This window comes from Pteropus vampyrus, unplaced genomic scaffold (assembly GCF_000151845.1).
Source record: "Pteropus vampyrus isolate Shadow unplaced genomic scaffold, Pvam_2.0 Scaffold35, whole genome shotgun sequence".
NCBI lineage: Eukaryota > Metazoa > Chordata > Mammalia > Chiroptera > Pteropodidae > Pteropus > Pteropus vampyrus.
Genome location: NW_011888816.1, coordinates 3162205 through 3186652, shown reverse-complemented (window position 1 = coordinate 3186652; position 24448 = coordinate 3162205). Strand labels below are relative to the sequence as shown.

The following is a 24448-nucleotide window of genomic DNA, read 5'->3' as shown; positions in this document are numbered from 1 at the left end:
GCTACACTGTCCGGCTGTCTCTTTACACCTCTGTCTTTGGAAATAAAGCCAGTCCTCGCCGTGGTCCATCTGAAGGGTGACTGGAGGCCTGCTCTTATCTGCACATCTGTCCGAGGGATTTTCTTACCCAGCGGTTTCTCATTTGAGTCTTTTGGCTCCAAGGCAGCCAGATCTCTCCGCTTCCAACATTAAAGGAGAATGGACGAAGAGCCGGCTCGTCTGTTCACGGGTAAATAAGTGGTGATTGTAGTTATGTCTGAATATACGTTGAGCAAAATACTCAGCCTGTATCTTCCATCCCAATTTGGATGAAGGGGAGAAGGCCACTGGGACAGAATTTACTGAGACAAGTGGCATTTTCACCATCCCATTTTAAAGCTAGTTAGCAAAACAGAGGTAGAAAGAGAACAGAAGCCCAGAAATAATCTAGTTTAGGAAAAGCACAAAGCGGGGAGGGTTTCAAGTATATGCTAATTTTGAAGTTACTTGTGTTTATAGTTCTAACGAGTTGGATTCTTCTCTGGCAGGTTAGTCTGGTAATGCAACTTGCCTCTGTTTATAGGCATCTTTAAAATTGCAAATCAGTCTTTATCTCCCAGTCCTGATCTTCTCAGTGAGAGGGCCAGGTGGGAGCAGACACATAACATTGCTTTGTCTTTCCTGTCATGTGGCATTTGAGTCTTTAATGAGAGAAACTTATAGGGAACTTTCCATACTAATAACAAAAGATGAGTCAAAGGTTTTGAAAAAGATGCAAAATCATCATGTTTGCCAGTTCCTGACTCACACTTAAATTGCAGGGTCAGCCCTGAAAAAAGTCATTTCTATGGGTGGGAATATAGATTACGGGACAATTAGGACCCGTCTTTTAAAGTTGGGATTTACATTGCAAATGGCTGCTGTTCTCTTTTATCAGGGAGGTTTCGGGGGAGGTTTCGGGAGTTTTCTTGGTGTTGGATAACCATAGCCTTCCTCCTTCTCAGTTTTAGTTGTGGGGTCTTACACTCCGTGCCCCACCACACCTGCCAAATACACAGTAAGACCCCAGAGGCCGTAACAAGAGGCACGAGAGACAAGGGCTTCGATTAATAAGGAATTGGAGGGGTTGACTGGCCAGTACCTTAAAGTAATTTTTAGAGATATGAAGTAGCCAGCAATCAAACACGGTGTGACAGTGGCCTTCACGGAATTTGCACAGTTTACAGTTTAAACTCTGGTGTCGAACAAGGTCATTTGCACAGTTTACAGTTTAAACTCTGGTGTCAAACAAGGTTACCTTGGATGTGTCCCATCTCTAACTGCAGAACCTCTAAAGCCATGAGAATCACCTGCTTAGGAACAAAGCAGATTCTCAGACCCTCTCCAGACCAGAGGGTCTGAGAAATTGGAATTTTTAGCACGTTTTAGCTTTGGGTGATTCTTTACATCAGGTATGTTGGGGAACTCTGGGCCAATGTCACTGGAGACCAGCTCCAGATACAATGGTCTGGAAAATCATTTCTTTAGTTCTGTTGCAGAATCTTATATTGTTTCTTGGCTACACTGGTCACTTAAAAAAGTATGCTTATTAAGACCATGAGGCCTTTTTAATTTTCAAGTAGGCTTGGGTTCAAGTGTTTGCCCTTACGCGAAAGGAACCACATACTTTTGTAGTTATTTCAGGAAGGGGTGGACGAACAGAGCGCCGGCCCGCAGTTTGTGTTTGAGGCCTGTTTGGCACTCTCTGGCCGTGTGGTTCGGGGACCTCCCGGGACCTCGGTGAGCCTCTGTCAACCTAGATCCTCCATCTGGAAAATGGGGATAGATAACTACACCGATCAGAGCCATTGTGAAGAGGGTGAAGAGCATCGATGAAGTCAGAGCTCTTTGTAAACGGCGAAGCGCTGGGCCAGTGGTTCATTTTATTTTCTTAGAAATAGTACTAGTTATTCAGTGCTTTAAAAAAAAAATCCCTTTGAAAAGGTGCTTGGTATATCGAACAAGGTGTAGTATTTGGACCACCTGTTTCTCGCCGCAGTTCCTTTTGTAATCTTCCCCCTTTGTTTCTGCCTTTTAGGGTCTTACAGGTTCAACGTGGGGTCAGGAGGGGGTCTGGTTCACAGTGATGTTATCGATGAGGAGCCTCAGGTAGACTGTCAGAGCTGTTCCTGTGACTTCTTACTCCGTACCGAAACTCCATGGCAAGGCGCGAGGGTGATCAAAAAGGGACGGCAGTGACCTCTAAAATGTGGGGGTGGCTGACGCGTGAGCGACGCTTTCTTACAGGTGTTGTAAGCATTAATTGAAAAGCTGTTACTAGGTTTTCGAGATGATTTTCTCATTTTCCTGCACGTTGCGTCGCTATCGTGAATAGGCCCCCACTTTTCCATCTTGGGTTTTGTGTAGGCGTGTACCTTTTTGGAGGTAGGGGTTGACTTCTTTTTCCAGACAGAACTCATCTGATGGCTTTTAAGGGGATTTAAAAAAAATGGGGGGGAGCGGGGGAGAGAAGGAGTCAACGTCAGTGTATAATGTAACCGAGTTTCTATCGGTAGCTTTGGGAAAGTCTAGAGAATGTTTTCCCTCAGATGAGGAGGTGGACGTCTAGAACACAGACGGGAAAGGACGAAGGCCAAGTGTTTAGCGCTTTGCGTTTCTCTTATTTATGCATTTTTAAAAAGAGCATCGGCAAGGTTCTTGGAGAAAACGACCCTCAATAACGGGCCGCTCTGATCCGTGTGGGCAGAGACATGACACGCCAGTGGGGGAGGGCACAGTCGAGGGAGGAGATCCACAGACGGCACCGGGTAAGAGGAGAGGGGGACACTGGGGACAGGAGGGTGTGGCGGGGTCAGGCGGGAACAGAGGCTGCTGGGCACATGCGGGCTGGGAAGGCCAAGGAGTGCAGAGCTCACATCTTGAAGAGAAGGGCATCCTTTAGAGCACTCCTGTCCAAGATACTGTCCAGTATGGCAGCCACTAGCCACACGTGGCTAAGGAGTGCTCGAAGTGTGGCTAGTGTGATTGAATTTTGGATTTTATTGAAATTTAAACACACATGGCCACAGTGGCTTGCGGCCCCTCTTCGGACAGGGCAAGGTGGAGCTTGGGGAAGATGGTTTTGTGATGGTGTGTCAAATAGACCTGGAGAGGGACGCTCAGAGAAAGCTATCCCTCTGTCCTGCAGGAGGCAAGTGACACTTTTTTCCTATGGCCCTTCCCATCTATTGTTCCCAGAGGCAGGTCACCCCCTGCCTCTCTGCTCTGGGCCCCGGGGGCTGGTCCTGCCTCTGGGACTGCAGGCACAACTGCTCTTGACTCTCTGGTGCCAGCAGCTTCTCCAGGGCTGGGCCTGGCCATCCTCAGCTCCTTGCTCCATGTCAACGTCCCTAACTCTCTTTTCATAGGGACTCCTGGGCTTTTTCAGTGGTCTTTAGGGATCGTGTTTTGCTTTGGCTTTTGGTTAAATAACTCATCAGAGACCATGTTCTTTGGTCCATCTCTGCCTTTAACCTTGAAGTGAATGCAGATGTGGATGAGGTTTGAATTCCTTCACATCCCCACAGAGGGAGGGAGCGGCGGGGGGGGGGGGGGAGGTTTAGGTGGGGGGCAGGGGATAGCCTAAAGAATAATGAAATCCAGAGAGGTGAAATGCTCTGAAGAGGGTAGGTGGTCTTATGTTCAAAATGTCACATCCTAATATGTGTTTTAAAATTTTATATATCTTTTTATTTTTATTATATAATATAGACATGCTGGGCACCATTTGTTAAGAGTAGCCTAGATTCGAGTTAAAAGATGAGTACGACCAACTTAGCTGTGAGTAAAATCAAATGAGTATTTTCGAGTATATGAAATCAGCTTTTGTTTTCATTTATTTACAGCCCAGCATCCTACACATCTTATAGTCAATCTGCTACTTGCTGAACGAATAATTCGGAAGGTAGAAATTCTCCCTCCTTCCACTCACTGCCATTTGAATTGAATTAACAAGCCCAATTTGATAACATTTATTCAGATTAAAGATTTTTTCCTGAGTGCAAATCTTTATATAACCATTATATTTAAAACTTACGAAGATTTTCAAAGTGTAATTTTGGACTCCCTGCTACTGAATCTCTACTTAGTCTCCTTTTTGCAAAGAACACAGATTTAACGTTATAAGATGAAACGCTCATTTTCGGGTTCCAAAAAATTGAGCAGACGTGCCTATGTCTCTAGGTTTAAATTTTTAAATAAATCTTTATTATATTCTGGCTTCCGATTTAGAAGCATTTGTCTCTGGTCTTCTGTTTGTTTTTATGGAGGTAGCAATTCAATTCAGCAGACATTTTTATCTGCCTAAGCAGGTAGGCATCTTGGCCATAAGGATTCGAAGGTGAATGAGACTTCGTCGCTGAACTTGCACAGAGGATTCTTTATAATGAAGGGAGGTGAATCAGCAGAGAAGCGGAATAGGTCTCCTGGTGTGGCCCTTAGGAGCAGGGAGACCTGCCACAGTGTAGCTGGCAGGTGGCTGCTGCCCTGGAATTGCAGAATGCGCTGCGATTCTCTGAGACGCCAGTGCTCCGGGCCACCTTTCAGCACGTTTGATGGAAGAACCTGCCATTTTCACTGTAACAGGCAAAATCAAACAGTACGGGGGAATTGGCATCGAGATTTGCAATGAAACTGCGGATTTGTTTTCCGGGCAGCAATGCAAGCTCGTAGGTGATAGATTCCTCATTCTCGCCCCCCTTATCCTTGCAATTGAAGAGATCATTACAAATTTGGCTATGAATACACAGACAGGGTGAGAGTGGGATTTATAAAATGCAGTTTGAAAAAGAGCACATGTAATGTATTATTACCAAAGAAAGACTAGGATGAATTAAGCTGAACACAGGTAATGGTTACTACAATTTTTTTTTCCCCTTTTGCTAGAAATCAGAATGATGACTTCCTTTCCCGTTCAGCACTGAGTCACTCAGGCTATTGTCACAGTCAGATTTGTCTCCGCTTCTGAAGCAGCCCTCAGGAAATCCCTCGGCTGAGGGCATAGAGCAGTCATTCACAGGCACCTCCTCTGCTAACGCCCCACCTTTAGACAAGTGTACCTGTTTAAGGCTTGGTTGGTATTGCCCTGTGCAGTTGCTATGAAACTTACAGGAAGCTACCATTTGTCCTTGCTTCTGGGGGAGGATGAGGGTGGGGAGAAGAATCTGGAAGCACAGAGCTTGCTTGAGGTCCTGCCCCTGCCCGCCCTCCTCCCCTCTGAATCTGCAGCACCTGGCAGGGTCACCTTATGGCTGGGCGGGGCATTTCCATTCAGACAGGTGCTTGCTTTACTCCACCCCTCCTCCCAGCTCACGGGAGCCACCCCCTTCCGGGTTGTCCTGGGCTAATGGTCCTGGGTACACTGTCCACTCCAGCTGAGCCAGGGCCCATCCCCGCCCCGGCTGGGCCAGGGCTCGGCGTGTGCCCCTGGGGCTGAGGCCCCAATGGCATCTCCAGGCAGGCAGCCAGGAGCTCCCCCAAGGGGAGCCCCTTAGGGAGATGTTTTGGCTTTGGGGTGACTTCAGCAATGTCCCTGAGAGACAAGGGAGGGGAAGAAGAATGTTTTGAATACGACTGCCAACATGAAGAGAGGAAGCCCGCCCGTGAGCAGCATGAAACGCTGGACCTCGTGGAAGAGGGTAAATTCTGTGCTTTGCTCAAATCTGATCCTTTCCATGCTAATGTCTGGATAGGCCTGGCTGTTTTCCTGAACGCATAGCACCCTTTTGTGGTCCCGTTGAGGTGTAATGTCAGGCACCCAGATCTTACATCGTAAGTGGCCTAATGACACTCATGTGAAGCCATGGAGAGAAAGGCACGTTGCTAGCACCCTGGAAAGTCACCTCTCACCTGCCTCCTTTGTACCTCCCTCCTGGGAGACCACCGTCCTGTCCTGACTTGTATCACCTGCGATTTGTTTTGACTTCTTCTATGACACTCTTTATCTTTGTAAATGGAATCAAACCGTGTGTATTATTTTGCCTGGCTTCTGTTGCTTAATTAAGGCTTTTGAAATTCTTACCTGTTGTTGCAAATATCAGTAGTTGTCTTTTCTCCCCGCTTTGTGGCATTCCAGCACTCCGTTTTAAAAGTTTTCATTGTATCCTTTCATTGTGACTGAGTGAATGGACAAGAGACCAGGTTGTTATAAATAAAGCATGTTTCTGTGCTGGCGTTGTTTAAAACATTATTAATCACTGATTTGAAATAGAGATTTTTCTTTTTTTTTAATTTAGAAATATTTCAAATAAAAAAGTTCAAGGGCTGACATTGAACTCACCACAAGGCTCTGTCGGGGGTGCTGCTTTTGGAGGAGGAGGAGGGTGTTAAATAAAGATGTGACTAAATGCTGGGTATGATTTCCTACTTGGGCTTCTGGGGCTTTCCCAGAAGAAAGGGGTTTTGGGGGGGCGTGAAAGAGCACGTTTAAACAGTGACCGCGTAGATTTTCTTTAGGTCTTGAGTGAAAACAATCAGAATGCCTTTTCAAAATTCTGCTCTGTGATGGCCATGTCTCAGCATAACGTATATTCTTAATACTATTTGTAATTGGCCATACACAAAAAACATATGTCCTGAAAGTATCATCACTTCGCTTGCAGGACGGACTCATGTATCTGGTTGGAGAAGGCAGGGGGAGGGACACAGTGGGAACAGCCAGAAAGAGCCAAGGGGACCCGATGCTAAGGTCTGGCGCCAGGCCCGGCCTTTTCACGAAAGAGGCGGTGGGGGAGGAAGGAGAAAGGAGTGACAGACAGACGGGGACTGTGCATTTGCCGGGTTCCTGGAAGTGCTCAAGGGAAAGGCATCCATCTGCTCTCATAGAGCTGGGGCCAGCCCAGATTTCACGGGATCAGCTGATGTCCCTTAAAGCTGTGTGTCCCATCGTGCAGGCCTGTGTAGCCACTTCCTCCGAGAGCTTGTTAGAAATGCAGACTCCCAGGCCCCACCTCGGACCCACCGAGTCAGAATCTGCACAGGAGATTCCTGTGCACATGAAGGTAGGAGATGCTTTTTACAACCAATCACAGGACCCTGTGATTCTGAATTAAAGGCTCTACGAGATTCTGGAGCCGTGGCATGTTTCCTAGCCAAGAGACGAAAAAAATTTTGCATCGTACATATTTCGTGTATATGTTTTGTATATCTATATGTGTTTAACTTTTTAAAAACACCGAGAGCCAGATGATATGACAGTTCAGTTTATTGTGCACTTACTATGCGCCAGGCACCGTTCTAAATACCCTATATGGATTCGTGCGTTTACTCCTTCAAAAAAGCCACATGAGCGTAAGGGCTGTTATAATTTCCATGGCATAGGTTTATAAGAGGAAAGTTAAGTTAAACAAGCCATCTGAAGTCACATGGCTAGCAGTGGTTTCACCCTGTGTGGAACGGGCCCCTTTGCTCTTAAGCCACTTGGCTAGCAGTCGTCAAAGTGGGGTTCCATCCGGCAGCATCAGCACCACCCGAGAATGTGCTAGCAATGTCTCTGCCGTCGTAAAGACAGACTTACATTCTTTTCCTTCTCTCGTTTGTTCCGTCCCTTCCCCTCCTTTCTCCAATAAAATATTTATTATTTTTTTAAATTTACGAGTCCAATAAAATGTTTTTGGTTGTCCTGGAGGTAAAGTGTTAACAATATTTTCAGGACAGTAATCTCAAGAGTAAGACTTTATGGCCAGAGTCCTTCGTTTTCTTTGTAAAATAAAATGCACATGGCTTGCTCCCAGTCCGAAGGAAGTCTCTAGCATGGATCAGGGAGACAGAGGTTTGGTTTAGAAGGTTCGGTGTCTGTGGTCAGTTTTGCTGGAAACCTGCCCTGTATCCAGAGCAACCTGTTTTTCTCCAACGTTGTCACACAGCCCTTGTCTTGAGTCCCATGTGTGAGAGGGAGGTGCTCTGTGAATAGTGACAGTGTGTACAGGAGCCCGTACACATTGGATTCGCAGGATTCGCAGGCGGTGTCTACACTAACTGGTTAAAAGAGGTGCTTTTGATTGAAAACTGAAGGACATCATTAGTATTGGGGTTGTTCTGATAGCTGCAGATACAAGACACTGTTCTCTCCTGGTGGCCTTGTGGGGGTGATACAGACTTTTGAATGTCACTCATTTAATCTTCAGAGCAGCCTTTGAGGTCAGTGTATTTCTGTTTGGAGTCCAAGCAGCTGAGCTCAGTAGCTTGTCCCTGTCCAGAGTTCCCCAGCTGTAGGCACAGAGCAGAGCTGTGACCCTGCCTGGGGCCTCCCTTCCCCCACACCCAGGTGCTAAGCAATAGAATCCCTTTCCTCGCCTTATCTCATTTAATCTTCAGGGAGAGAAAACACTGGCTCCATATCTTTCTTCTGGTCACTGAAGACTTGCAGATACAGAAATGGAATTGACCCCAAGCAACTGTATGCTGAGTGGCATTAGCAGAGGGGGCTTCGCTGGTTTTCCCCAGTCCCCCCAGCTCGGGGCCAGCTCAGGCCTGGGGAAGTTGTAGGTCATGCCCCTCTGTGTCTGAGCAGCACCCCTGGCTTTAGGAAAACACTGGTGAAGAGTGAATTTTTGTCATCAGGTCCTTGTGGTTTGTACCTGGCAGCATCCCATGGCTTTCTTAAGGAATGCCCACAGGAGCCGGACTTTGTCATTTTTTTCTCACCTGCACACTTCTGAGGCCATCCCCTAACGGCCAGATCAGTCACTGGGCTCCTGGCAGGATTCAAAAAGAGCACATGACATGGTCCGGGGTTTCCTGAGCTCTCTGATCTGCAGGTTTAGGTTTTCCGAGCGAGTGCACAGGCTGCAGGAGAGCGTGGTCTGGTCCTTGGAGGTGGCTGCTGACAGGCACGGGGAGCGGCAGCACAGCCTCTTGCACAAAGGGAAGTTTTCAGGTGTTGAGCACTAGCCAGAAATTATCATCGAGAGAAGCAGAGATGAAAGAAAAACCAGTTGGCAATGAGAACCCAGAGCCTGCTGGTGTGCCTCAGCCAGTCCCATGAGTCTGTCCACAGCGTCCCCCTGCTGGGCCGCTGGGACAGACATTCCTCCCTTTAAAGGAAGTCCTGGGCTGCAGAGGAGGCCTGGCCTCGTCTAGCATGGCTGGACCCAGATGTGCTCTGTCCTAGAGTGATTATGATGCTTCTGGCCACTGCGGAGTGGGAACTTCCACCCCAGAGAAGGAGCCATCGGCCTGTGCTGACAGTGTGGCCAGCAGAGCGTGTGGGTGCATTGCAGGGCTGCTGTAGAGTCACGGATGAGGAAGGAGCTGACCTGGCTTATCAGTCCTGCTCTGAGCACCGTTCCAAAGGCCTCTTTGGTAATGCTGTTTATTATCTGGGTCCAGCCTGGGGTTTTGTTGTTGGTATCCATGGCTACCCAACGCAAGCTTCCAGTGATGTCAGTTGCTCAGGACGGTTCTCTTACTGGGGTGCTGGTACCAGCATCACCCCAGAACTGGCCATGGGCAAAGCTCACCCACGGTCTGTGTATTTTGGGGCTCCTGATGTGCTGCCCACTACCGGCACCTGTCCCCTAAACCTCTGCCATTCCTAGCCTACTTGTCTCTGAACTCCCCAAGCAGCACCTCTCACCTGGCACTCCCTGCCTGCTCCTCTGAAATATGCTAATTTATGCATGTGTCTTACCTTCTCAACGAGACCCAGAATTCCTTGAGGGTAGGTTTCGTTTATTTACTCAGCAATGAAGAGCATCAACTTGAGGGTCAAACAGATCAGGCCCTTGCATAATAGTTCTGTGAGCTTGGTCGCTTTCTTCATGTCTAAAACTTGAACAATAGTAATTCTTTCCTCTTAGGATAAATGTAAACAAAAGGAGATGACCCACATCCACACAGAGGGCCAGGCACATAGTGAACGGTCAAAAATGAGCCTTTCGTTTATCACTCACTGGCCCTCGTTAAATATCCTGGTGATAAATGGCTACCGTAGATCAACGATGAATGTTCCAGTCTAGGGCTGGGTAGATGATTATGACATCAACAGACCAGGGTCAAGTCCTTGATTATGTCCCACCTGACCTTGGGCAAGCCACTTGACCTCTCACCCAACCTGTTAAATGGGGATCGTATTTGTGTCATGGGGTCGTTCTGGGTTTTATGGAAATAATATTTGTAAAATGCCCAGGGTAGCAGTCGGACATCGCAGATACTCAATACTCATTCTGTTTCTTCTTCCCTGCCTCTTCGATAACTTGCTTTGGGGCCCTGCTCTCAGCCAGCCTTGGCAAGCAAAAGTGAGCCAGTGAAATAGCCACACTAAAATTTCAGTCAATGATGTCGATGAGCAGTAAAACGTAGCCGGAGCTGTCCTGGCAGGTCCCTGCCCATGGCATGTGATGCTTTACTGTCACCTCCCAGTGCACACACCTGGCACCATGCAGATGCGGGGGCTGGCGGAACAGACTGCTCTTTGTAGTAGGCTGGCCTCTGCCACCGTGCCGTCCCCGAGGCCACCACCCGGAGGCTGCCGTGATAAACCAGCACCTTTCACCCGCGAGGAGCGGTAGCTGCGGTCTGCCCTTCGGCCCCTGGCCTAAGACCACAGCTGTGTGTCAGTGGACATCTTTCTTGTCAATGCAGCGTCTTCCTTAGCAACTTCACCATCTCTTAGTTTCGCCGCTGACTTGAGGTGGCCCCTTTCCGTGTGGCTTCCTTTTTTCTCACGACTCTCCAGGACACTCGATAAGATATATGTGTTCACCCCCGTCTGGGGTGTTGGTTAGAAATGAGCTTTTTCTCATAAAGAATGTTTTGAGAGTAAAACAAAGCTTCCCATTTTTTTTGAGGAGCAGCTATGTGCTGGGCCCCAAATAAGACTCAGTTGCCTTCTTGTGACATACACCGCCCAGGTAAGAAGGGACATGGGACATTTGTGAGAATTAGGTCCCTTATGGCCACAGCCATTTTTGGTGGGCACGCACCCTATTCCTGTACCCACCGCAAGGGCTGCATCAAAATAGTTACGTTTTGTTTGTTTTTTAAACCAAATAATGTGTGTCTTGTAGGTCTTAGTAGTGAATACACTTGGGATTTTGGGTCAAGTCTAAATAGATATTGATGGACAACAGCTAAGCGAGGGACTTGGCCAAACCTCCAAGAAAAGGCCCTACTTGGGAGAAGGGGTAGGGGAGCGTCGTGCCTGGGAAGAGAGTTCAAAGTCAAACTCTTCTCACAAACTGGAGGGAGTTGGCCCTTGGTTTTCTGGATGTATCACGAAATTGTTCTGCCATCGGAGCCAATTTTAACGACAGTTATCTAATTAAAAATAATCTATTGTCGTGGCAGGGGGAATGCAGTTAGCATTAACATGATAGCTAAGTGGAGGGCCAGGAGAGGGAGGGAGCAATTGGGGGGACTGTTTTATGCACAGTATAGACATCGAACTAGTGTAATGTATACTTGAAACTAATTTAAATAAATAAATTTATTTAAAAAAATAATCTGTTGTATGCGGGACAGACTAGTACATTTACATGCTTTTTATCAGTGCTGGTCCTTAAGTGGGGGATTTGCTATTCCTAAACAATTTTGCTGTCTGAGAACACCATTGGGGCCTGGGAAAGTCTCGGTCAAGGGATGAGATAATAAAAGAATGCTTTTGCATTGTCACGTGATGGGGAAATGGTTGGAATACCGAGTACGTAGTTCGGGGGTGCTCGTTTGCACGTGATTTGGTAACTTAAAATATTGTGGTGTGATTTACATACCATGAAAGGTACCCATGTTAAGTGGACAATTTAATGATTTTTAAGTCAATTTGCTGAGTTGTGCAACCATCCCCAAAATTTAGTTTTAGAACACTTGTACCCCCAACCCTGCACCCTGAGATCTCTCATGCCCATTTACAGTCAGTCTCATTCCCACTCCCACCCCCAGGCAACCACTGACCTGCTTTCTGTCTCTCTAATTTGCCAGTACTGGGTATTTTATATGAATGGCATCATATAATATATGGTCTTTTGTGTTTGGCTTCTGAGCACAGGGTTGTTGAGGTTCAGCCACGTTGTAGCATGTACCAATACTTCAATCGTTTTGATGGCTGAATAATATTCCCTTGTACGGCCTTATCACATTTTGTTTATTCGTTCACCTGTTGAGAGTCATTTGGGTCATTTCTACTTCCTGACTAAAATAAGTGGTGCTGTTATAAATATTTGCATGCATGTTTTTGTGTGGATATATGTTTTTATTTCTCTTGCGTAGACACCTAGGAGATCTTTAAAATCCTTATGACCTTGGACGAGTCATCTGACTTCTCAGAGCCTGAGTTCCCCTGCCATCATGTGTCTAACCCACCAGCATTGTGTCTGGCAAGATAAGTGGGAGTTGCTGCTATGCAGATGGACCCAATTGTGCAAAGTCAAACACCCATTTGAAGATGTCCCCCTCAAAAAGGCTTTGCCAAATTAGCCCAGTCTAGATGTCTGCTAGATGTCTTCGAGGGAAGGCAGACTGTAAAAGGCACAGGTTTGATAACAGGGGACAGAAGAGCTGACACTTGGAGAGGGTGTCAGCTACACGGTGGCATTGTCTTCCTGCCGGGCTGCGGGAGGGGCAGGAACTCCTCGGGGAAGTGGGAGAAAGTCCCTACAGAAATGTACACACGGTGCCGGGCCAGGCATCTGAGAGTGGCATCATCGGGCGTGGACAAGCTATGGTGGAAAATGGGCACCGGTGACAGGTGAGGAGGCAAGAAAGGTAGGCCAGGGCCAGGTAAGGATGGCTCTTGGTCTTGTATGTAGAGGCCGCCGCTTACAGGCGGTGGCAGAGCTGCTGACAGGGTAAGGGTTTTTAAGCAGAGCACTGACACATTGAATTCAGAAACGTGGAGACAAAGCTTTAAAGGACATCTATTTTGTAATGCCTGGAAAGTCGGTATCAGTGGTGACTCATTTGGAATTTTATGAGAAGCCTTTTAGCTGTGGCTCTCACGCTCTGAACCTTCCCTTGGCCCTATGAACAGGGCAGACAGTGAGTATATATTAGGACCACCTCCCGGAGGATCGGGGGCCAAAGGTAGGGATGCTTTTTCATCTGACGGCTGCTGCTACTGGTCAAGGTGCGAGAGGGATAATCCACTGATTGATTCGTAGACCATTGTTTTCTCTGACACCTGACTACCAGCTCTTATCTCCACGGGGAACATCAGAATTTCCAGGGGTTCGTGTTTGTTTTGAAAGTTCATTCAATATCCTTATAGTTTTTATAATAAGAATTATAGCAAATAAAATTTACTTTAAAAAAAATTGATACTAAGCTATCGAAGACAGGAGAAATTATTGGGGAGGGGAGACTGAGGTCAGGTTCTAAAAAAAGGTTGAAAAACAATGTTCTAATTAATTAAATGACCTATAAATAACGCATAACCCAAACAACCCAAAATGCAAATATAAGTGGGCAGTCATGAATATCTTCTCGATATTCACGTATGTTGCCTACTCGCTCTTTGAGTTATAAGGAAACAATGTCTTCCTGAGAGTTCGGATACTTATAAATGTAAATATACGTACATATATATAATTACATATACATACATTTATGTATATACACATATGTATATATGTATATACACACGTGTGTAAAATTATTCATCCATTCATTCGTTCATTTTCTCCAAAGACATGGAAAACTGAAATGCGAGAACTGTTATCAAAATTAGGTTGAGAAGTGATGAGGGCTAATCGTTCTAACAACGGCTTTTCACCAGAATACAGTTTACGAGTGAGAAATGAGGTCTGCTCAAGGCCTGTCGAACAAACTCAAAAAGAATCAGGGGGCTCTGGCTAGAAATAAATGATAAAGATTTATTCGGGGGTCTTAGGGTCTGCACGCCAGGAACACAACGAGGCAACATCAGAGCGTTGCAGGGAAGAAAGAAAAGCTAAGAGCTGTTGAAGTGAAAAGTACATTCTTGAGAATCAGGGCTGCATTCTTGGCCTCTGGATGGGTCTGAGATGGTCATCCTTTGGTCTGGATAGTGGGGAGACTTGCGTATCCTTCAAGGGGTCACACGAGGGTTATCTGGAGGTTTGATGTGTGTCCAGGCATTGGCACAGGACTGGAGTGTCGAAGAGTTTAAGTTCCCGGGCCAGTTCAGACAAGAAGAGAATCCTGTCCTCAGGCCTCAACGGAGTTGATTTTAGCGATTTACCACCTTGATTATAGTGATTATATTTCATCGCTGTGTTCCTCAGGCCAAACGGTAAGGGGCCTTATCAAGCCTGTCGATGTGACAGGAAGACACAGGTTCCCAAGGAGAGCAGGTCGCTGAGCTGGGACCTCCTGGCCTCCTCGCATCCAGTCAGGCTTTGGGGGTTCTTCCTCGGACTTCCTGCTCCAGCTGCCACCTGGACTCTGCGGCAGCTCCTGCCCGAGGGCGCAGTCGGATGCCCATGTCTGATCCCCTCCCACCCCCCATTGTTTTCCTGCTGTGGGGGTTTCTATCCGGTCTCAATTCCTGTCACTGCTGAATTTCCCACTGGCCATTTCTGTTCAGGGCCTGCACACCACAGGTATTTCTGATTTCTTGGCTGGCATCTCGTGTCTATGGGCAGGAGCTGGGAAATGAATGCCAGCATTTATTCTCAAAATTGTTTGGGGCACAGTTTAATTTACATAAAAGTTGCATTACTGATTTTTTAGACAAAAGACCCCAGGGAGCTGGGCTCTCCCCCCAGCCCCCAGTGAACTGTGGTGGACAATCACAGGTCTCCCTTCCCTGGTCAGACAGTCCAGGGCCACTCATGACTCCGCCTGCCGTCCTTGAATAAGAATAAGCACTTGATTCTCTTCTCCGTGGAGTCTTCCAAAGCAAGATTTAGCACCTCCAGCTCCAGGGAGGGCGTTCCTGCCAGGTGGGCCTCTTGCTACGGTGGCATGGACAGCCTTCTGCATGGCACGTTATTCCATGGTGACCTCAGCGGCTGTCCCCATGCCAGTGATAGAACTGGGGCAGCCCATCTTGTTTCTGACCTTGGGTCTCACGTGCCTGTCTCACAGAGGGACACTAGACCCAGGAAATGACATGTTCTTGTCCCATTTGTCTCAGCGAGAAGCCCAGATACTATACTTTTTGATTTCCCTCCCGCCCAGTCTTATCTCTTAACTCTCTCAAGAAAAAAAGACCGCTTCTCTCCATCCCCACTGCCACCCAGGAGAGCCGTGGAGTAATCGACAGTGCTGACCACACACCCGCGCCACACACACACACGCACCATCCGTTCTGAAGCCAGGATGTCTCCTGAAATACAACTCTCATGGGGACCCTTCCCTTTGAAAAACCCTCCAGTGGCTTCCTACTGCTCCATGATAAAAGTCCAGACCCCTGGGCTTGGGTTTCCCCGACAGGCACGTGGGCCACCTGTTTTCTGTGCACCCCAGGAGGGTGAGTCTCCTGTCTTGTTCAGCACAGAGCCTGGTGCATGATGACAAGTGTTCTGTAATGTTGGTTTGATACTGCTAGATGTGTGCTCTGCCTGCTGTACATCAGCTTTGCTGCTGTAGGCGTGTTTCACTTCTTTTTCTAGGACTTGGACCCTAGTTTTCTCATATGAAGTTATTAGAGAGGTTTATATCTGTTCTTTTACTTTTTTTTTTTTTTTTTATTTTTGAGCAGAAGTGCATTTATTTGATAGAGCTCTCTTGGTCGAAAATGGAACCTCCATTTGGAATACCGTTCCCATGGAGAAATGTGACCGTGGTTGATTGTGGATTGCGTATCTCGGACATCGATAGGAAATGCAGCCTGCACTTGTCTTACTGTTTAAAGGCGTCGTTTGTTATCTCCCGCCCTCTCTGGTGTCACTTCTTGTCCCCTCAGTTCTTGGAAGAGAAAACTCAAGACACCAACACGGGGCTCACCTCCTATGGAGGCCTCGGTAGAGTCTCCTTTAAAAACCTAAGCCTCTGAGTCCCAGGGTCAGGGGTCTTTCTTTCCCCTCCAGGGGTCCCCAACCCCCTGGGCCAAGGGTCCATGGCCTGTTAGGCACCATGCCACACAGCAGGAGGTGAGTGAGCCCGAAGCTTCGCCTGTATTTGCAGCCGCTCCCCGGCGCTAGCTAGCATCACCGCCTCAGATCATCAGGCATTAAATTCTCATAGGAGCACCAGTCCCTGGTGCCCTCCACCACGGGTGCGTCTTGCTCTGTTTACACTCCTGAACGCTGCTGGTTTGTGCCAGCCCCAGCCTTGCTCTTGTGTTTTTTATGGTTCCCTAGTTGAGTACAGGAGCCGGACTGGCCTAGGTTCAGTCCCTGCCACGCAGCCTCATTCTCCTCCGTGACCTCAGCCGGGTCCTTAACTCCAGGTCCTTAACTTCTCAGAGCCTCGTCACAGCACCGACCCTGCAGGTCGCTAGGCGGATTAACTGAGAAAGCACCTTAAATCCGCAGACATAGCTGGGACTCCATAAACATTAGCTGCTGTTCCTACTGGGAGTTTCTTCTTATTTTGAAATTTGTCACTCACTAGCTTTGTGACATTGGGCGAGTTATTTAACCTCTCTGGGCCTCATTTTCCCATTTGTAAATTGGGGTTAATGTCAGCACCTACCCCATAGTAGCGCTTTGAGGATTAAATGACATAATCCATTTAGGCGGCTGTTATTAATTTCTCTTAAAAATATCCTCAGGGAGGATCCAGGACCTTATATTGTAGGCGATTATATTTTCTAGAAAAAATATTTTAAGTAACTTTTTTTCCCCAATGAGTCCACGGTCACTACCAAAAAAATTTTTTTTAACAACAATAGAAAAGAGTTAAAATGTGTAATTCCATCCAAATGTCAATATTTTTATGGTTATCCTACTTTGGGGAATTATATATATTTTAAAAAACATCCCTGGAATAATAATGCACATAACTTTCACAGCTCAGAATCAACAGTAGCTTTTCATTTATGCCTCTGGCCTCCATGGCTAGGCTCGGTCAAAGGCCTCGGGACTTCCCGGAGGTCCCTCCGTCACTCCGGGCCCCTAATTAACTCTGAGAAGGCCCATTAAGCCTCCTGTCACTGTGTATGTGGTGATAGTGTGTGCCTGACCGGTTAATGCTGGAGAAAACCACTGGCCCAAGTGTACATTTTTGGTTTTTTTTTTTGGGGGGGGGGTCAATTGTGAAAATATGGTGAGGCTTTTTCTAATTAGCTTTATAAAAGGGCACCACACGGGAGCCCTGTGGTGGTGGATACATGAACTTACATGGGTGACAAAATCGGGTAGGGCTTCACATTCACACACGCACGCACGCTCACGCACGCTCACGCACACATACACACACCAATGAGTATGAGTGAAACGTGGGAAACCTGAGTCAGATTCATGGAGCGTACCAATGGCAGTATCCTGGTTGTGATGTAATTTTACAAAATGTCACCACTGGGGAGAACTGAGGAAAGAGTATACGGGATCTCTGTATCATTTCTTACATCAAAAAAAAGAGCTTAAAAAATGTAAGTGTAATTTCAGATTAACACAATTCCAGAGAAGAGAGCAGCTCTGAATCTTGTTCCCTTACGTTAGGGTGACAGGGCGCCAGACAGGTTAAAACGTAGCCTGGTTTTCTGTCTTTCCAGGATGGCCGAGGACTCAGTCTTTCCAGAGCATGGTGGGCAGTAGCAGGTCCTCGGTCACAATACAGATTTCAACACAGTGGCCTTTTGTAACTGCTGTGGCCCATTTCCAGTTGATGAAGAGGGTGGGCGGTGCCGATGCTTTTCTACAGGAGAGCTGGCCGGAGGCCTCCAGCGTCATTATCTGCTCTGTAGCAGAATGTGGCAGCTGTACGGCATGAAAACTAACTCCTGTCCACAGCGTAGGAGTCTTCACTTAAAGATTTCTTGTGACCTCGAGCTGATGAACTATTTAGAGCAATTCGAGCTGGACTCCCATCTCCATCAAATTGAATCCTCATTTAAACCAACCCTTATAAATCCCCCTTGCCTTCCCACACCTGGCAGCTCCAAGGTGCAGGGACGAAGGTGCCCGAGGCAGTGGACGTGCTTCTCTCCAGCTAGCGAAAGAGTTTCTGCCCTCAAGTGCTGGGCGAGTTGGGGAGGCTTGGAGAAGAGCCCCCTTACCTGGCTTTAGGGCTCTGTGTTGGTTGGGTTTCAGATTTGGAACCAGATTTCAGGTCACCTTCTAAAGAAAATCATTCCAACAGATCAGATTTCTCTGAGCTCCTTTACTAGGATGATCTCTATTTGCATTTCATAAAATATTTAGAGACCTATTGCATTCCCCTTGCGGCTTGCTGCTGAGTTTGGCTCAGTAATACACTTCAGTTCCCAAATGCCTTGCATGAGTTGATACTGAATGTGGGTCCTTGCCAAAGCTGAACTAGGTCTTCGACTGTTAAAGAATTACTCTCTGAAGCCTTAGTTGAGAAGAGTTACTAAGAAGTTATTATTTAGCCCCAAAGTGGCAGATTTCAAAAACTTTTACACTTGGGCCTTAAATCCATTTGCATTTACTCCTTCCTCCACAGGAAAGAAAAAAAAAACATGCTACTTCTTGGTGTTTGTTGAACTATAAATCAGTTTCCTTGCTACTGGTTTAAAACAAAAGAACCCTAAGATTTTTCAGCAGACTCAAGTCTTCCTTCACTGCACAAGCTTTTTCCTCAAAGGAAAGGAAAACAAACACACACAGTCCTAAAGTAGCCTGATGCAGCCTCTTATGAGCATGGTAAATTATATGTATAGTGAAATATCAATTATTCCGTGTAGTGTGTGTGTCTGTGTGTGTGTGTATAGTGATAATAGTCTTTTTGGTGTGGATTTAAAAAAAAAATCTATTACCCAAGTTTTCTTAGTATAGAAACTGGTTACACAGCCTTAGCATGTAGGCCATTTGGGGAGGGCGTGGGGCACTGTGCCATTTGAAATTATCAGCTAAGACTTGCTTAATAATTATCCCAAGAGCTGCTTTCTGAAGGATCCCACTCTGTCCGCGTGGTTGGGTCTCGGGGGTTAGCGAGGTCTACATCCTGTAGGTCTTTCTGATAACTGTCGTGTCTCTGCTGCTGACCCATTTCAGTTGACTGAATTTACATGAGGCCAGGCCCCTTTCCACTCCAGTGCCTCGCCCCCCAGCACCACGTCTAAGTATGTCACACACAATGTCAAGGCTTTGCAGGGATTAGAGGTCATTCCGACCCCCTCACTCCCTCAAAGCTCAGGACTCTTCCTTGGAACTGGGAAGTGAAACCGACTGAGTACAGTGTGGGTCGAACTCTGCAAAACCAACCAGCTTTGTGCCCCCCTAACACGCAGGTACAGCTTGGGGGCCGCTCTTTTAGATGGGTCATTTGTTTGGCGGATCGTGTCATCGGAAGTTTCATTGTTAGCTCCGTTTCTTGCAGTTTTATGTGCTGAAAGAGTGGGCCAGATGACTAAGACATACAATGACATCGACGCTGTCACCCGGCTTCTCGAGGAGGTAAGTGTTTTGGGGGGAGGCAAAGAGTCCCTCATCAGCGATCGAATATCGCTTATATTGATTAAAGCGTACGTTATTGTCCATCCGCGTGAAGACGCTCCGGAATCGGGCCCTCTCAGGGTATGATGTCGTGGCTTTGCTTTTTGAACTGGTAGCCATGTTAGTCTTGGTAGCTGTAACTTTGTACAAGGTGTTAATGACAAAATCAGGTAGCATTGAAATACCTGCTAGAATACCCAGTTTTAGATTAAAAAAAAAAAAAATCTCAAAAACTTTGTTAGGATATATTTTAAGTGTGCCCAAAAAATATCAGAAAAATACGTCATTACCCATATCTTTGTTTGTTTTGTTTACATACGGTTAAGGAGATATTTACTCAGCGTCAGCCTGGAAATAACCAAAATAAGCATGGCAAGAAAAACTTAGGAAATTTGCTGAGGATTAGATGAGCTGCTGGTATTTCAGAGACCATGGTTTTGTCACTTTCTTCCCAGCACTGTGTTGGCAGTCGAGAATTACAGAGCTATGAAGGCCTTTAAAAACAGTCGAGTATAATGTGTGTATTCCCCATGCCCAGAACAGGCCACAGCATGGTAGGTTCTTAGTAAATATTTATTAAGTGCCCGTCTTTATTCCGCCCCCCATTTACCCCTTGCCGCCCCCAATCAGGCCTTAAATGCACAGATGCTAATTTTTAGACCCTCGTTTCTGCTCTAGAATCGAGAATGACTTTGGGTCACGTGACCATTCATTAGCCCTACTAATAGCCCTAAGAATAGAAGGTTGTGGGAGACATAGAAATCATTGTTGTCACGCTTAGCCAGTGGTAGGACAGGGTTGAAACACAAGACCGAGCAGGAGTGATGGGACCCAGAGTTTTTTTGGGGGGGCATCTTTTTACCCCATTTTTGATGTCTCTCTCTTCCCCTGTGTTTGCCCCTTCTGCACATCAAGCGTTCTCATACCTGCTCTGAGGGCTGGAGCCTTCCAGCTCCCTCTCAGTTCTGGAGGGCTCACTGCCCCTGCAGCCCACTCCCCTTCCCTTCTCCCGAAGGCCGCTCGCAACCAGACCCAGTAGGGTTGAGTGGCAGCAGGCGCTGAGCCCCACCTGACCACCTGCATGTCATAGACGTTACAAACTCCTCAACCCCAAATGAGTGATGTTCGGGTTTTGGGCTGTGGCAGGGCCAATGGCGAAGCATTTGCGGGGAAAAGGCCTTCCCGTGGCACTCTAGTTGCAGCCATCTTAGTGGCTGGCATTAGCGGAGGGTTTATTACGGACCCCTTCCTGCTGTGTCCACTACCCCCAGGACCGCCACTGCCCTCCACATCTTGCCGTGTTTCCAGCATCCGCCGCTCACCCCGTTCCCAGTGAGTCGTCAGGTCTTCTGAGGGGTCCTATGTCTGTGCCTGTATTTTTACTCCAAGGCCACCACTCCAGCTCCTGGAGCCTCAGCAGTGAGAGTTTAGTGTCTTTCTCCTCTAATCTTCCTGCCGTCGCCACTGTCCCAAGCCCTCGGTAATCACCTGGCCCTTTCCTGACACTTAGAACTCCTTGGAGTGGCTTTCAAAGCCACACACTTGATCACGTTCTGAAAACGTCCCGTCCCTTGTCACCGTGGACCTGCCTCCTCCTCTCCCGCTCTTGACCTTGTGCACCATTTGGTCACCTCTGTCTTTTCCTGGCTTTGAGTGTTGTGCTGCGGGGCTCACCGGTGACCTCTGAGGCCGTCACCATCACCGCATCCCCAGGTTGTCTGTACCCCCACAGAGCCCTGAGCACAGGAGCCACCCTGCAGTTCTGTGTGTTTTGTTCATCCATCTGGATTCGTTAGAAACTTTCCCAAGACGGGGGACCCAGTTGGATGATTTCCGCCTCCCTTTTTAATCTTGGCAATGACAGGCCTTTGATCACTGCCGGCCTCTGTTGTCAGCCTTATTATTAAGGCTGAAATTTGACTGAGAGCTGTGTGTTGTTCATGTGTCATCTCATTAATTCTGGGGTAGCTCTCAGAAGTAGGCGCCACTGTTTCCCCATCCTACAGGGAAGGGACCTGAATCTCAGAGAACAGAGGACACCCAGGGTGGCATGGCTGCTTTCCAACCCAGGCCCCTGACTGCAGTGCGTGTGACTCTTGCTTTTGGTTATGTGTTTACTGCCCTATGGACTTAGTTTTGGGGAACACGGTTAGTTACTTGGCAGTGGGACATTTTTACTTTAAAAACGTGAACCGGGTTATGTTTTTTAGAGGATGCTGCTTCCGTGAGTGTCCACTGCCCGTGTTCTTGGCTCCCACTGAGTTTGAGCTGGCAGGGCTGGGCCAGCTCCGCTTGGACATAGGAGGACGGCTTCCAAAGTTGCCCAGGACTCCAACCCTTTGTGCAGATTTGGTTAAAAACAGTTCACTTCCCCCCAGCTGATTTCCTAAATGAATGCCACCGTATGAAGAGTATGCTATTGTCTTTTTTAAAAAATCGAGTTACTGAAAAGAATATTCATGGGACAGTTTACCATGCGGCTCTGTTGTGCCTGGTTTTATTTTTAGTGGCTCGTCACGGCAGTGGTTGGTGTGTGTTTCTGCGTGTTTTATATATGCCCTTCCTCTCCATCTCCCGATAAGCATTGCATCTGTGTCACTGCCTTTCTTTGGAACAAGGCGGGTTTCCTGGTTAACATCTAACTGCCCCAGTCATGTGACAGTTGTACTGTGCTGTGCTTTTCTTGGCCGAGGTTCCATTTCCTCCGATCGTGACCATTTGCTCTGGTTTGCACGCCTGCCACATGCAGGTGGGTTTGCTGGCAGGATTTGCACAGGATGCCAAAGCACAGCCCTTGGCCAGCGTGGAGTTCACTTCTGTATTTAAGGGGAAGAGGATGCAGCAGCTTCCCCGGGCTCACTGCTGTGTGGAATTTATCTCTGGGCAAGGCTTGCCTCCTCCCCAGTTACAGAGAGGGTTATTCCGAAGGCCTCTTAGTCACACTTTCTCTTGAAATTGGTGAATGGGATGAGTCAGCGGCGAAGTGTTGGAGGCAGGCTGCTCGCCAGCTCCAGGGCCTGTGTCAGCAGCACATATGTTCCTTGGTAAGAGGGGCTGAGGCACAAGTCACAGTCTTCTTAAAGAAAGCGTGTCTGAGGAGAGGGAGTGGGCAGAGTAAGAATGACCCCACCTGGCCGAGTTTCCCGCGGACTAAAAGAACCAGTTCTTTTAATAGGTTATTTCCGAAGCCCTAAATTATTTATTTCTAGTCTTTTATTCTCATTGTAGTTTAATCTGATGGTCGTTTCCTTAGCTGTTCTCCTGTTTTTAGAAGTAAACACTGATTAGATGTTGGCTGGTTGTAAGAAACAGGAGTTTTTTGTTTTTTTTTTTATTCTAGTAATTCTCCAAGAGAAACCCAACCAGTCTGCCCATCACTTTAGTAAAGAAACAACAGAAACACTAGGATAACTTTTTGTTTAGTTTTTTTTTTTTCATTTCATCCTTATTTTTACTGTAACGTCTTGCTTTAAAAAAAAAATGTTTCCCAGCAGAGTTTTACTATAAAGATTAGATTTTTGGTGTAGACAAGGTGAGAGCTCCCCCTCAGTTGGGCAGGGGGAGGGGAGGCTTGGGGAGTAATGGGGAGAGGCGAGGGGCTTAGTTGTTGAGTGCACCCCCTCCACCTGTTTTTTTTCCCCTTCCTGTTTCTCGCTCCTCTTGGGGTCTGGGCTCCGTGCGCTGTGGGCAGCCCTCAGCCTCCTTCATGTGCCTGAGCAGTGCCTTTCCCAGCTGGTCTTCATTGTTATAATTTTTGCTTGATTCGCTTACAGTGGAATCTGCATAAAAATGTGGTTCAAGCGTAGCAAATGACTGTGCTTGGAACTCAGCAGCTTGGATGTGTGGGGAGCAAATGTTCCTCTACCCTTAAGGTTTCTTCTGGCTGGTCGAATAATCAAAGAGACGTGAGACGGATGAGCAAGAGAAAATAACCACATTTAAGACACACGTATGTATTGGAACCCCACATACATGAGCAAGTCAGAGACCCTACATGCAGGAGAGGTTCAGAGACAGAAAGTGACTGTGGTATGTAAGACATCCTGAGCTAGGGATGAGGTGAGGTGCCTTGGGGACTTCCAAGAAGAGCAGGTGCTTAGTGAATACAAGTTCGTCCTGCCCTTAAGAGAGGTCGAAAGAGGTTATCTCCGACAGTCTCGTATTGTGGGCAAGGCCCGTAATTCAAGTTCTTGTAGGTAGTTCAGGGAGGAGCAGAGGTTTCCCTTGATCCCTCCTCTAAGGTTGCCTTTAGCTCAAAACAGTGTGCACACCACAGAGGCACGCCTTAGGGTGACGCATTCAGAACCCCCAGAGTTGCACAAGGGGGACGCAGACAGTGAGGGCGGTGAGCACCTGCTGGGTCCTCAGGCCGAGAACTTGTTCTAGCAGAGAACGTCCATCGACTTGACTGCACTTCTGAAGGAAGACGGACGTTGGTGTTGCGGTTTTAACGGAGTGTTCGGCCGGCTGAGACCACACACACTAGATGCTGATTGGGAGTCGGCCCCCAAGAGGCGGGTGTGCAAGTTCCTTCACGCGATTCCTTTGGGTCCTTTCCTCCAGGGACCAAACAAGCATGACTGTTGAGTCTGAAGTGTGATAAAGGGCCCTTGAGAGAAGGACCTTCCTTGGTAGACACTGTAGCCGACTGGGTGACGACACAGAGAGAACATCTCAGGTGTTGGGCAGACTCCTTGGCCCTCTTCGTCCCATGGGGAGGGAGGCTGGGGAGACGCAAATTGTGGGAATGAGCTGGACGTATTATGTGGCTTACTTGACGTGATACCTGGCTGGCTTTCTGGGACAGTGGTGATGGCAGTTACAGATTTTAGGACTGTTGAAGACCTAGGGGAGAGAGACCATCATCTGTGCAAGACGGAGAGACAAATACCTGTCAAATCCAGAGTCTTCCCAAACTATATTTTGACCTCCAGTGGTTCAGTGTAACTCCTGCG

General features: G+C 47.4%; 1 protein-coding gene across 1 annotated transcript in view; it reads left to right on the top strand.

Moving 5' to 3' along the window:
• TRAK1 (trafficking kinesin protein 1) overlaps positions 1-24448 on the top strand; it is a 123442-nt gene that overhangs the window by 57522 nt on the left and 41472 nt on the right. Inside the window, exon 3 of the mRNA XM_023529069.1 lies at positions 19378-19454. Within this exon, the coding sequence (XP_023384837.1) occupies positions 19404-19454 (51 nt within the window). The 5' untranslated portion in view covers positions 19378-19403. The remainder of the gene's footprint in view (positions 1-19377; positions 19455-24448) is intronic.